We start from the raw sequence: 13,786 nt of genomic DNA, 5'->3' as shown, positions 1-13,786 counted from the left end.
ACTTGAGATGGGACTGGGGAGAATAATCCCTTGAACACATGTAGTGCCAACTTGTTTATGATATTCAACTCTTGTAGTACAAATAAATGGTTTAAAATTGGCCCAGCAGAGGGCGTGTATTTTTACTGCCCCCTGCTCAGAGCATTCCTTTTCCTCACTTGCATGAGTGCTTTTGAAAGTGAGACATCACACTTCATTTGAGAAGTGTGTGTGCTGTTACTGCATGTTCAATGTGTCTGAGCAGAGCTTCAGACTCCTGGAGCTGGTGTGATGCCCTCTGGGACAAGAGAAGTTGAGCTGAAGAAAGTCTCTTGAGTTTGAGTCAGACCTGTCCAATTTCTCTTTTAGGTGAAGAGAGATGATACTGGTGCAATACATGTCACAAAGCAGAGGCAGCTTCATTTGCATTATGACCTCATCAACTTTACTGTGAGTCTTAATAGTATTGAATGGCTATTTTTTTTTCTGGTTTGCACTAGTTTTCTTGTAAATGTATCTCAATAGCCCTTAGTTCTATACCATTGGCTTTACAAATGTAGCGTAAGAAGTGGCTGTGTTACCTGGACCTAACTAATGAAAGTGCCACTAAACTTGGGACTCAGTGGAAAACCAGCACAAGTGAAATAGCAAGTAATAGCTAAAAGATAAAAAAATAGTAGCAGGGAGGCAACTATACTCCCTTTTCTTGGGAAAGAGGGTTAGCCTTTTGGAGGAAATGTTTTCAAGATCCAGAGAAAATCTGGCAAGAAAGTTTTTTTTTTTTGTTTTTTTAATTCTGTATTCTCAGTAAAAAAAAAAAAGCAAGCTTCTGTGTAATCGGCTCAATAAAATTCTAGTGTTTCCATATGTGATTGTTTGCTAAAGCACCAAAACTGCTTGATGCTTTCAACACCAAAAAAAATGGTTTGATTCTAAAACACATTTACAGAATGCAGTGAGTAAAACGTAAAAGGCCAAAATACCAAGATAAACATCCACATCAGCTGGAATTTTGGAATTTTTGGAAGTTTGTGAACAAATGTGCTTGGCTGCTTATAAAAAATATTGTGAAAGTGGTGTAAAAAAATGTCTTTTTATTTGCAGGGTTTTAAACATTAAAGTCAATGCCACAGAATGTGAATGACAGGCTTTGAGTTAAACTTAGATGTACTATTTCTCTTTTGAATGTGTCCTGGTGCCATATTTCCCTCTTAAGGGACTTGAGAACCGGCACTGAGGTGTTGTAGTAGTCTTGGTTTTCAGACCTTTGGACAGAAAGTGTGCTAGAGCATAAATAGTGTACCAGGAGCACAAGAACTCTGGTGGGTTGCCATTTGTCTCCAGGTGTTTTCTGTAAGAAGGTTCCCTGTATTTTTTCTCAATGTAAAAGCTGGTACTCCAGAAGGAGTCTTTACCTTTGGAGTTATGCGTGGGTGCTGTTGTGAAGTGACTTGCCATCCTAGAACTTCCACAATTGATACTCACGGATATGGTCAGAGCCTGTTTGGTTTGCCCCAAATTGTGTGTGTGTTGCTGAAATCTGTGATTTGTTGCTTTTTCAGTGGATAAACTCACGGACAGCTGTGCTTCTGGACAGTGTGGAGAAGCTGCATGTTATAGATCGTCAGACACAGGAGGAGCTGGAGACCATAGAGATCTCAGAAGTGCAGCTGGTATACAACAGCAGCCACTTCAAATCCCTGGCTACGGGAGGCAATGTCAGCGAAGCCCTGGTAGGCACAAATTGTCTGCTTGTGTTAGGTAGCTCTGTTTCAGATATACTCTAAGCACAAGCCTGGAGCTTTGGAAAAAGCTTTTTTGAAGTATCTCAAAAATCATATATGGTATTGATGTGGTAAGCTAACAGACAGCTCATGTTTCTTTTTGTGCACTGATGTTTTTGGGGAGCTGCTTTTAAGTTGCCAAGCTTTGGAATACTTTGTACAGGAAAAAAAGCTGGTGTACTTTATTCTTCAAGAGATACCTGTAAGCTTTTCCACTTTGTGTGCCAAATACTCTGCTATAGCAGTGTCTGTGCAGTACACGTTCCCTGCCGTTGAAGCTGCAACACTTCAAACATCGTGTTTTCTGGTTTTTCCTCTTTTGTTTATTTGTCTTTCATTTATTTTGATTTTCATGCTTGTTATTTATTTTTTACACCCTGGCCCTTGTGGTGTCTAGACATGTTTTATTTCTGAAGTAGGTGTTAATTTCAGTGCCTCCTGGTATCTCCAGTAACTCACATGTGCCTTTAGCAAGCTTGCTTTGATGTGGTATTTGTATTGCCATAGAATTGTGGAGGATTTTTTTTAAGTCATGGTTGTGGGAAAAGTTACTGCTTTCAATGGAATAAAGGCTGCTTCTGTTTTGGAAACAGTTTGCCAAGAGTGTGTGTAGGAAAGGGCCTTCTGTCCTTTCATTCAACCTCCCAGTGCTTCCTTCCCCAGAGATAGCCTAGGGATTCTGAAATTCCACAGCTGGAGAAGATGGTTCCTCTTCAATTCTGCTATAGCTCTGTGAGACTAGCTGGCCCAAAGTACTAGCAGAAGGCTCGTGGGTCTGTAGCAATTTCAGACCCAGCATATGGTCATGACTTGCCTCCAGAAGCCCAAGGAGAAGTGCCTTCAGTGCAGAATGGCAGACTTTCTTAAGAAAGACCTCTCTGTCACGGTTTTCTTTAGCAGCAAAGAAAAGAGTGCTTCTTCAAATCTGAATGGCCAGATCTACGGAGAAGTCTTTGCAGCCTTTTAGATCTACAAAGATGTTGCTTCTCTGGCATTCACTGCTTTATCTGCTTCCCATGATAGCATTGCTGTCATTATTTCTGCTGCAGATGCATATTGAGGAAGAAAGATTCAGAAGGTGGAGTCTAGTCTGAATGAGCAATCACCGTCTGCCATCTGGAATTGTCAGGCACAACCTTACAGAGCACAGGTAGAGATTGGCACTAAGGCGGTATAGGTCATTACGTGGAGTAATCTTGTACTCAGTTCCAGAAGTTCTGACATGTCCTGTGATGACTTCTGGTGATTACCCTGAAAGCCAGAAATGTGCGGCTTGACAAACTAACAGGCCCAGATAAGTGCTGCCTGTTAAAATGCTATTGCGAGTCTACAAAATAACTCTACTTAATGAAAGTCCCTGGAATGGACACACCTTTCAGCAGTGTGAAGAGATCCAGGAAGCTTTGCTATCTGACCATACTGAGAAAAGCACAGGACAAATAACTACGCTGTGTAACTATATAGCTGAGTGGGAAGCAAGCACTGCCCGTGGGTAAAATCTCTAATTTTGATGTGATCCTCCATTTCTCACATTATAAATGTGCCTTTTGAACACTAGTTACTGGCATTCAAACTCCTGTTGTAGCAACTTCAGTATTCTTTCCATCTGTGTCTCATACACATTTGCTCTTGAGGAAGATCTGTGAAAAAGCAGATGGCAAGGGAAGAGCCCCATAACTTTTTTTGCTTCTGAAGATAGACACAGAGCAATGCTTGAGGGTCCTTATGATTCTGTCATATTTTCTGGGCAACAAGAGCTTAGTAGCGCTTTAAGCTGCATTCACAAGCAGGAAGGAGTGACATCAGAACTTTATTACTTACTGCTGCCCAGCAATCTGTGTTGTTCTCTCCCAGTCCTCATTTTGATTTTTGAATTGCAAAGTGTCTCTAAAGTTCAAGTGTATGTATATGTTCTTGGGAAACTTTATGAAAACAGAAAGGAGTTTTACCTGCATTTAACTTTCCTCCCTGTAGGCACTGGTTGGAGAGAAAGCTTGTTACCAGTCCATCAGCAGCTGCGGTGGTCAGATCTTTTACCTTGGAACTAAGGTAAAGATATGGGGATTTTTAAATAAAAATACAGGTCATTCACTGTTGATAGTAGCTTATCTTCTGGAGAAAGCCAATTTTTTATTCTGTGGAGATGTGGGTAAAGGATGGGTTCTTTGTGAGCGTATAGAATCATCATAATCATGGACTGGTTTGGGTTGGAAGAGATCTTAAAGCTCATCTAGTTCTAACCCCCTGCCATGAGCAGGGTCACCTTCCACTAGACCAGGTTGCACAAGGCTCTGTTCAACCTGGCCTTGAACACTGCCAGGGATGGGGCAGCCACAGATTCTCTGGACAACCTGTTCCACTGTCTCACAACCCTCACAGGGAAGAATTTCTTCCTAACGTCTAATCTCAATCTCCCCTCTGTCAATTTAAAGCCATTCCCCCTTGTCCTACTACATGTTGTGTGATTAAAGAAATGTGCAATAATTTGGTTTTAGCCAAGGTATGCACTAAATGAGACATGGTCATAGTTTCACAGCATCCTGGCTCATGCTACTTCTGGGTAGACTTAGCATTACATTACTCCTCTGTCCTAAGCTTCAATTTTTCTGTCCTAAATGCACTAGTAAGTAAACAGAAGAAAATAAGAAAGCAGGGAAAACTAGACTCTGTTGCATGAAATGATAAGAGGAATATCATGTTCACTTTCCCTGTCATGCAGTGCAGGCTGTCTGTGAAAAAGAGAGAGGTGGCTTATGGGATAGCATGTGGAAGTAGTGGAAGAAGTGAGGGACAGTATCTTGGAACATACAGGTTTTAAGGCCATGTGAGGCATTATTTTCTGTTAAATATGAACATCCAATTTATTCCTGCCATGCTGAGCTTGAGAATTGCATTACTTACTTTCATCTAAATGATTTTTTTCCCTTTCTTTTCTAGTCTGTTCATGTCATGACATTGAGAAGCTGGAGAGAGGTACGTTGAGAGGAAAACTGTACAGCTTAGGTATGAATTGCTTGAGAGGAGGGAGGGAGCATTTGTGAAGTATGTTCCAAGCACTGTATTCAGGATTCCTGATTTCTACGTGCTGCCAGCACCACAGGTACACTGCTTTCTAAGGTGAGATGCTGTGGGATTCCTGCTTGTGTAAACTTGCAGGCTGAATGGAGACCTTGTTCTCCCAAGCAAGACATAATGCCTTGCCATGTGGCAGCTTCTGCTAACAAGATAAAGTTAGTGCAATGTATGACTTTGAAGGACTGAGTAAATGTAAGCCTTCTGTCTGCCAGATATGTATATGGGAGCAGAAGGAAATCTGGCTCACTGAATTTTGTCTCCAGCTACTGCAGGAGCTACATCATAAAATCCAACACAGACTACCTAGAAAGTTCCTTGGATTCTAGATCCTTGTTTCTGTTGATAGAAGATTGTATTTTTTTTAACGTCATTTCTCTGACAGCTGAAATCTCATCAGTTTCCACATTAAAGTTCTTAGTGATCCGTTTATGCCTATTTGTTCCTGTGTTGTTCTTTTCAGTTCACCTTATGTTTATTTGATGTATGCATGTTCTCTCTCAGATTTCGTTTTGCAAGGCTAAATGAAGCTCCTTCATCATTCTTTTGTAAGAGCATCTTTCCATTCCTTTCTTCTTTCCTATCTCTGTTCTCTGTACCTCCTCTCTGCTCAGTTTCTTGAACTGTGGCACATACTGCTCTGGGTAGGGTCTTACAAACACCATGCACAGTGTCACTGGGAAGTGCTGATTATAAATTGGCCTTTTCTGTAATACTAAGTTCCAGTATTACTTGTCATTTTAGAGAGTTGACCACCTTCTGAAACAAGAGTGTCTCACTGATGCCCTGGCTCTAGCTTGGTCTTTTCATGAAGGGAAAGCAAAGGCTGTGGTAGGTAAGTTTGGGTTTGGGTTTTTTAATTATTTTTTAATTGAAACCACTGTGGAAGAGTTTAACCTATGCAGGTACAGAAATCACTTTTCTGGGGTGGAGAAAAAGGTAATTGAATTGAAGAAGAGAAAGTAGGACGTGTTGCTTTGGGTTTGGCTTTTTACCTTTCCACTGGTACCTCAGATGAGAATAGCTTCATGGTTTTCCTTCCTCCCTCATTCTTTCTAGGCTTGTCTGGGGACACAAGCAAGCGGAAAGCAGTGATTGCTGACAGAGTGAGTCACTGATCTCTTCCTAAGTGGATTTTCATGTATACTGGTGTGATACTGTGTTCCTGGAAGAAAGTTTCTGTCCTCCAAAAGTTAATCCATCTAACTCTAGAACATGTACGTGTGCACCTTTGCTAAAATTGTGAGCAGGATTTTAGAGGAGACTTGGGAATACCTTTTAGGTAAAGGTGGGGATAAAATCTCCAGCATTAGCAAATGAAAACTTGACATTATCATCCAGCCCTTGAGATCTCTGGTCCCTTCACAGTGGAGAGAAACTTTTTTTGTAGGTAACTCCAGAGTTTCCTGACTTTTGGTTAGCAAGTTAGCAGCTTATTTGGTGACTCAAGATGGAAACTTTGCTCCATGTATACATGGACATGGAATAAACTCATCAAGTGATCCTGCTCAGTTGTTAGAGGAACCTTTTTCTGGGAAGAGTATGTTTAAAAATACACAGTTATTGGAGTAGTTATTCAGCTTGTACTGTGAAGAACTTTACATGTTCTTCACGTATATTTTATTTGCAGGTAAATAAGTTTTGCTGTTTAAGATACTGTAGCTTAAGCTTTGGGTAAAAACATGACCCACATGAGTCTTGTGTTTCCAAATGTGTTCATCTGCCTGAAAATTTGCTGGCAGACTGGCTGCCCGGTTTCTGTGTCAGTTAGTGTAGGCCTTCAGTGTCCCACCAGGCCACTTCTATGCCAATCATACCATTGTCTCCTGGCAGCCTCTTCTCCCTGCCCACAGTAGGTTATACCCAAAATGGGACAACAAAGTTTACAGTGCTGCCCCAGCCTCCAAGTCAGTCTATTAAATGTGCTACCAAGTAGGGCCTCTAGTCTGGGATTTGAATGAATTTTCGTGTTTATTGTAATTCAGATGGTTGAAATACTTCTCCATTATGCTGATCGGACTTTGAAGAAATGTCCTGACCAAGGGAAAATCCAGGTTATGGAGCAACATTTTCAGGTATGATGCTCTAGAGGACTCTCTTGTACAGATCTTGAAATTTTTTAATCAGACTTTGCTGCAAAAATTGTCTAGTTTTGAATAATACTGCTGTGGTTTACCTGAACACTCTCATCTATTGTGTGCACTAGTGAAATCAGGACTTAGCTATGGCTAGGCAGCAGAGCAGAACCTGTATGTTTTCTGTCCTCTGCAGAAGTGTCACTAAGGTTTTTTGTCCATATGAAACAGCATATGGGAAAACCTGTAACTGTGCCAGCTACCAGCTGATTCAAATAACTCATTGATTCTGCTCTGTATTGGCCAGGCTTCATTTTGTGCTCTGTAGGTTGTGCTGTTTGGCAGGATTTTTGCCAATCCCCACAGCTTTTTTATGTTTCTTTCTCAGGATGTGGTGCCTGTCATAGTTGATTATTGTCTCGTACTCCAGCGCACGTAAGTCTCAGTTTGCAAGCCTGTCTCCCAAGTCTCCCAAATCCATGTAGTCCTGAGTACTGTCTCCTATAATATCACATGGTTTAGAGGAATCATATAATGTCATTGTCATATCGTATATCATGTCACAGTTTAGAGAAATGCTGAAAAACTGATACTAAAGTCAGGGTACTAAATACTCAAAAAGTGTCTTAAATTTTCATTGAAGTGTTGAGGAAGAATTTGCTTCAAACTGCTTCCCCCGCACCATCACCTTAAGAAGGCACCCTGATACGTTTTCTTCTTGTTGTAATTTCCCCTCTGACAGCAGGTTTTCTTGCTGCAGCATCCATAGCTGATTGGTTCTGTGTAGCTGCCTGTCACTTGCATCAGTAAAGAAGCTGAACAGGGCATTCTGCTCCTGAGTTTGATAAATACAGGGAAACTAGAGTTTAATTTGGAGCCCTCAGAAAGCAGATAAGGAGATTTTAATAAGGTTATTTGATAACTAAATGCTTTTCTTCTCCTAGGGATTTATTATTTAACCAGGTATATGATAAGATGAGTGAGAATTCTGTAGCTAAAGGCATCTTTCTGGAGTGCTTGGAGCCATATATTTTAAGTGATAAGCTGATGGGAATCACACCTCAAGTGATGAAAGACTTGCTGCTTCACTTCCAAGACAAGAATAGGCTGGAAAATTTGGAAGCCTGCATTGTGCATATGGATATCACCAGCTTGGACATACAGCAGGTGAGCTCTTGTATTGAGTTCCTCTAAAAGATGGCAGCATACACTAGTTGCTGATGCAAACTTCTTGTGCTTTTAAGCACAGCCTAGAATGTGGAAAAAAAGGTGTCACCTTTTAGCAGACAAAACTTATGTAGTCCAAGCCATTCATGCGTTTTGGTCACTAATTTGTAACAGAATTTAGCCCTGTGTCCCTCGGATCAAATTGGAAATAAGAAAACTGTGAGCTAAGACCAGCTGTATATCTCCATTATGATTTGTTTGCCTTGCAGGTAGTTCTTCTATGCTGGGAAAACCATCTCTATGATGCCATGATCTATGTCTATAACAGTGGGATGAATGACTACATTAGTCCCATGGAGGTAGGAAAGATGTTCAGTGCAGTGAGTTGATTTCTGCGTGTTCAGCACATGTTCTTTCTGAGAAACTGCATTTCAAACCCAATGCATTATCTTCTCATTCAGTGTGTAGATATTCTTGTTCTTTTTAATTCAAGGGAGAAATCACATGATACATGCAGTGTATTTGACTAGATGCAGTAGAGGAGAAAAGCAGTTTGTAATTACGATGCTTTAGAGCACAAGTTTCCCTGCTGAGGTGGCAATGCTCTGCAAAGTTAGAGCAGGAAATTTAGTTGTGTTACTGAAACAAACATGAAACAAAAGCAGCAGAAAAACAAGATGATGTCTTCTAACAGCTTTGCTGCTTGTGGTGATCCTGGCCTATGTGACATGACATGCTGAGAAAGCATCAGTATTTTACACAATAGGATTAACAGGGGTATAGGTGTGAGAGCTTGTATGAACACCTCATGCGTTTTTTTCTTCCTGTTCTTCCTCTGCTGACACCCTAGTATATTAATATGTATTAAAGAGTAATGGAAACAAAGGGTGAACTTACCTGTGTACAGAATTCAGAAAAAAGGCTAGAAACAGTCCTTGAACTGGGGCAGGCTTTGTTCTTAGCTTTTGGGTGTGATCTATTGACAGTAAGCACAGGACTCTGTAATGCTGTAACTGGAGGTCCTGTTGCTGCTGCTGCTCGTAATCCTGAAAATGTGCCTGGTACACCACTTGCTCTTGAAGGCTATAGCTATAACATCAGTATGTTTCATTAGGGAAGTACTGCTATTTTCTCAGTAGTGCTGAAAAGGAGAGCTGGGTCCATTTGAGTGCGAAAACCTTAAACTGCCCAATTTTTAGCAATTACAACATAATCTGATTTTTCAAAGGAAAGATAATTTTGAAGTGTTCATGATTTAAAAAGGACTTCTGGAAACCTAACACTAGCTGTACAAGTACAAATAACTTTTTCTGCTTTCTAGAGCTAAGTATTTAGATGAGTCCTCATTCTACATACCCAAACTGAGCACTCTCTGGGGCTCTTTTCTCATATGTTCTAACATCAGCTGGGAAAAGTATCCTTTGCCACATCTTGGTGTCTCCTGAGCCTTTTAATCGTAAGACATGTTGAGACAGCAGACTTTCTGTGGGGAAGATACACCATTGACCTCTGCTTTAAACCCACACAGATTCTTTGCATTGAGCTTTTCCAGCTGCTTGAGCACTGCCTTCTTTCTTGTTGCAGAAGCTGTTCAAAGTTATTGCTTCTCCACTGAATGCTGGGAAGTCTCTCACAGGTACGGAATTCTTTCTTTGTAAAGGTTTCTAGTTTTGATATTTGATGTTTTGAATATCTCTAGTCACTTCCAACAGAGGGATGCAAGAAGGAAATGCATGTCTCCCATAAGTGTCTTGGAGAACAGAAAAGTTTTCTAGTACTATTTATGGTGTGTTAAACTCTCCATGTGTATGAGATGAAATGTTTTGCTAACAGCTGGGAAAAAGAATTGCAGCTGTCTGTTGTCTTGTGAAGAAAAGGTAACAAATAATTCTTGTTTTGTAGATGAGCAGGTGATAATGGGCAACAAGCTGCTTGTATATATAAGGTAAGGTCCTTTAGAAAGGGTGTGAGGCATTTCCTAGTGGTGACGCCAACTGTTTAATTCACTGTAGTTGCAGAATCTTAGTGTGTTTGGAGGCCTGAGTGATTGCAATAGCAATGGCTACTTTGTACAGCTGACTTGAAGTTACTGTAACTTCTTGTTACAGGTGGTGTGAGTGGATAGGTAGGGTGAAGTTGGTGGCTTTATAGCTCAGATTACTGCTGATACACCAAGACCGTATCTTAGAACTTGGTTAGAGTATGTTCTTTGTCCTGTGTGTGGCACAGTGCTCCTTGAACAAGGACTTGCAGCCTGAAAAGCTGTGTTTTAGCCCTTTCCACCATGCCTTTTGGGATAGCTTTGCTTGCTGCTTTCTGTGTTGCTCGTCATTTGCAGGAGTCAGTCTGAGATTGCATGGTAATGATTAATTAGGGAATTTCTCTTTCTGGAATCTACTCAAGATGGTGAACATTAGAGTCTGCATTAGTCCAGCTTCCTAAAATGCAAGATTAAAGATTTTTGTGAGAAATACTGAGTTTCTCTATTCCTTTTGTGCTGTGGAATAGCATACTGTGGATGCAAATTCATGCAGTGGATTGGCTTATTGAGCAGTGCAGTCTGCAATGCTTGCTTTCATGATTCATAAAATAACTTGGCTTGTTTTAAAAGCATCCTGAAAACTAACTCATTATCTGTTCAATGTCAGGATGTATTAAAAATGCCTTTTCCCTCCTTTTCTTTAGCTGCTGCTTGGCAGGCCGTGCATATCCATTGGGTGATATTCCTGAAGATCTGGTACCTTTGGTTAAAAATCAGGTGAGCAACCTTTTGGAAAGGAACTTTCCTGTATGAGGTTTTTTAAAGAAGGTACATATGTCTTATTTCATGGGATTCTGATAGAAAACTATTCTCAGTCTGGTAGCTGTTAACCTTGTGATACAAGTATGTGCCACTGTAAATACCAAACAAACTTTTAGGAAATTAAATCAAACAGTTGTTGCAATCTGAACATTTAAACTTTGTATTTTTCCTTCAACTGTAAATTGGGGTGTGGGAACATAGAGTTCTTAGTGGCACTAATTTTGATTGGGTTTGTTTTTGTTTTTTCCTTATTCTTTACCACAGAGTTACCAGAAATTTGTCACTGTCTCTTCTTTCTAAACTTGACTATAACATGTCAAATATGGGGATCTTCCCTCTTTTCAAATGCACGTAATGTGGGATGGACAGGAGTAGAAAGGGAGGTAACACCAAAGAACATTAACTAAATATTCCTTCCTCTGTTTGACTGTTGCTAAAACTTGTTCATGGTTGTCTCTGCTCATCAAAACATTGTATTTGCTGAAGATAAGTTTCCAGCCTTGTGATTACTGCAGATATTCAGCTGAGGTCGAGAGCGTATTGTAGTCAAGTGTTCCAAACTGCATCCTTGTACAATTCCCTTTTCCTATAGTTGTCAGCTAAAGAGACAGCTTGTTTTGAGACAACTTAAAAGGTAGCCAGTTTCTTCCTTCTTTTGAGAAAAATCATGAAGCACCCCATGGCTTGATATTTTCTGGTCTTTTGGTGACTTCAGGATCATCTGCTTTCTCAGTCTGTTCCATCTCTGGTTAAGAGGCAATAAGTTGATACTAAATTCTTTTCACCCACCCATCTTGGCAAACCTTAGTTTGGGAGAGTTGGCCCTGAGCATTTCCAGCCATTCTGGTACAAGGCATAATCTTAACTGCTTCAGAAAAGTCTTTATGTGTATAGGCTCTAAAGCTGTTTGTTCTACATGTTCTGGGTTGAGCAAAGGCTGACTACCCATCTCTTGTTCTTTGTTGTTCTGCCTAGTCCTACTAAGAAGAATGGTGGCCTAATATTCCAGTCATCTTTCCAGGGTGCTGTAGGAACAGCAGCCAATGTTTTAAGGCTTCTGTGTGCTATTATCCCATGACAGTGCAGGCTTATCCTGCTGTCCCCCTTGGGGAGAAGGTTTGGTTCTGGAGCTGCATCTCTTTGTGTTGTTCTTTGCTGCCCTGTTCAGTGCAGAATTTTTGGCTGAGCTAGATTCATCACACTGTTCTGACTCTGCACCAGTAGCTTTCGACTGGGAGAAATAACGTTTTCCATGTGGATTGCCCAAGTTGTTGACAGGTTGTTTTGAGGAAACAAATACTATTGCATACACCTTATAATTTGTTCAGGAAAGTGTGAGCATGTTCTTAATGGCTTCATCATAAGTATGATAATAAAACTAACCTAAGGATTAATACCTAGCTAGAATAACAGTGAACTTATGCCAAAAGCATGACTAGACATGCAGGTTACATGTCATGAGAGTTGGCTTGGTCACTGCCAAAGTGAATCTCCTTTCCTGGTCCATTATTTCCATCAAAGCCCTCAAGCGGACTATTTCTTTCTTTTTAAACTGTGTCTGAAGCTTGGCTTAAGGCAAAGCTTAACTCCTTTAGAATCATCTCTGACAATTTCTTAAAACAGAGGATGCTCCTGATCACTTTGTGCTCATAAAACTCCTGAGTTTCTGGCCAGTTTTACTGGAAAAATTTTGGGGGGGGGGGGGGGGGGTCTCTAGCATTCCACTTTAGTTACAGAATTTCAGTGAGAAGAAGCACCTTCTGTTTTGCATTTTCTTTTTGCAGTAAAATAAAACAAATGTTTTTTAGTTGTGTGGTGGTTTTGGGTGTTTCGAGGGGTTTTGTTTGGTTGGTTTGGGGGGAATTTTTGTTTGCTTGTTTTGTTTTTGAGTGTGGCTGTGTGTTTTGATTTTGTTTGTTGGTTGTCTGGGATTTTGTTTTTTTCCTAATCCAGAGCTTGTAGCTGTATGTATGTGGTAGCTCTGGGTTATTGTAGACCCTTTTCTCACAGTGTGCAAACCAGTCTGCTCCCCCTTGCTGGATCAAGCACTAAGCTATTGCCCTCTCTCATGGTCCTTACCAAGTTGCCCACTGCACAGAGTAGAGCTGGCGCAGCAATGGACTGTGGCTCATAGCCTGAAGGGAAGTGATAGCCCACCCAGCAGCAGTAGCTCTGGGGAAGAGCCATCAATCTCTCCTTTCTATGATCTCTGATACTGTTCCTGAGAACTTGGCTTCAGTGATACCTTTCTGTCTGGGTGCTTGAATCCACTCTAGCTGCAGTCTAGGATGTTTTATTTTCTTACTTGTTCGTAGATGGCAAGGTGGATAGAAGGCTCAAGGAGGCCAGCAGGGAAGATTGTGGGTCTGAAAGTCAAGCTGCTAACTCCTTCTGGCTTCACTGCCACTGTGGTCACAGGAGCATGGCATTTCCTGAGGATGACTAGGAAGAGCATGTTGCCTGACAGTTCTCCATGGGATCCCAGTGTGTATTTTAATACATATTCATGAGTGTTAGTCAGTCTGCTCTCTTTCAGCTGGTAGCCAGGTCTCTTGTGAGTGTGTCTCTCTTGTGAGACAACTGGAGCTGTTGCTGCCCTGTTCATTCCCTGGAAGGGTCTGGATGCCTCTGTCAGCAGTTCAGTAAAGGAGTTTGCCTTCATTTTGAAAAACATGTTCATATTTCAGGAACTATGAAGTCAGTGGAGGAGACAAAATTGAGCAGCACTGAAGTCAGTCTTTGCAGCACCAAAAGCTTTGAGCATGAGAGTGAGGAGGCAGATTGACTGGCTCTTCCCAAGGGAACAGATGACAAGGAGAGGAGCTGTGCCCTGGATAAGGAGGAGTTGCACAGCTTCCCAGGAAAGATGCTAAAAAGGGGAGGGAGTTACCTAATTTCATGTGCTT

At 41.1% G+C, this 13,786-nt stretch overlaps 1 protein-coding gene across 2 annotated transcripts in view; it reads left to right on the top strand.

Moving 5' to 3' along the window:
• The window catches only part of VPS8 (VPS8 subunit of CORVET complex), a 74,245-nt gene that overhangs the window by 19,079 nt on the left and 41,380 nt on the right, over window positions 1–13,786 (top strand). For both annotated transcript variants that reach the window (XM_061465251.1, XM_061465252.1), the window contains 13 exons: window positions 349–429; window positions 1,542–1,712; window positions 3,738–3,812; window positions 4,701–4,736; window positions 5,580–5,670; window positions 5,895–5,941; window positions 6,821–6,910; window positions 7,299–7,345; window positions 7,855–8,077; window positions 8,347–8,436; window positions 9,662–9,713; window positions 9,980–10,022; window positions 10,763–10,835. In XM_061465251.1, the coding sequence (XP_061321235.1) occupies window positions 349–429; window positions 1,542–1,712; window positions 3,738–3,812; window positions 4,701–4,736; window positions 5,580–5,670; window positions 5,895–5,941; window positions 6,821–6,910; window positions 7,299–7,345; window positions 7,855–8,077; window positions 8,347–8,436; window positions 9,662–9,713; window positions 9,980–10,022; window positions 10,763–10,835 (1,119 nt within the window). The remainder of the gene's footprint in view (window positions 1–348; window positions 430–1,541; window positions 1,713–3,737; window positions 3,813–4,700; window positions 4,737–5,579; window positions 5,671–5,894; window positions 5,942–6,820; window positions 6,911–7,298; window positions 7,346–7,854; window positions 8,078–8,346; window positions 8,437–9,661; window positions 9,714–9,979; window positions 10,023–10,762; window positions 10,836–13,786) is intronic.

This window comes from Pezoporus flaviventris, unplaced genomic scaffold, assembly GCF_033815535.1.
Source record: "Pezoporus flaviventris isolate CSIRO_AGI_PZ_B2104156 unplaced genomic scaffold, CSIRO_AGI_Pfla_v1 ptg000040l, whole genome shotgun sequence".
Taxonomy (NCBI): Eukaryota; Metazoa; Chordata; class Aves; order Psittaciformes; family Psittacidae; genus Pezoporus; species Pezoporus flaviventris.
The sequence above is the reverse complement of the archived record's forward strand: the minus strand, read 5'-3'. Positions and strand labels throughout refer to the sequence as shown.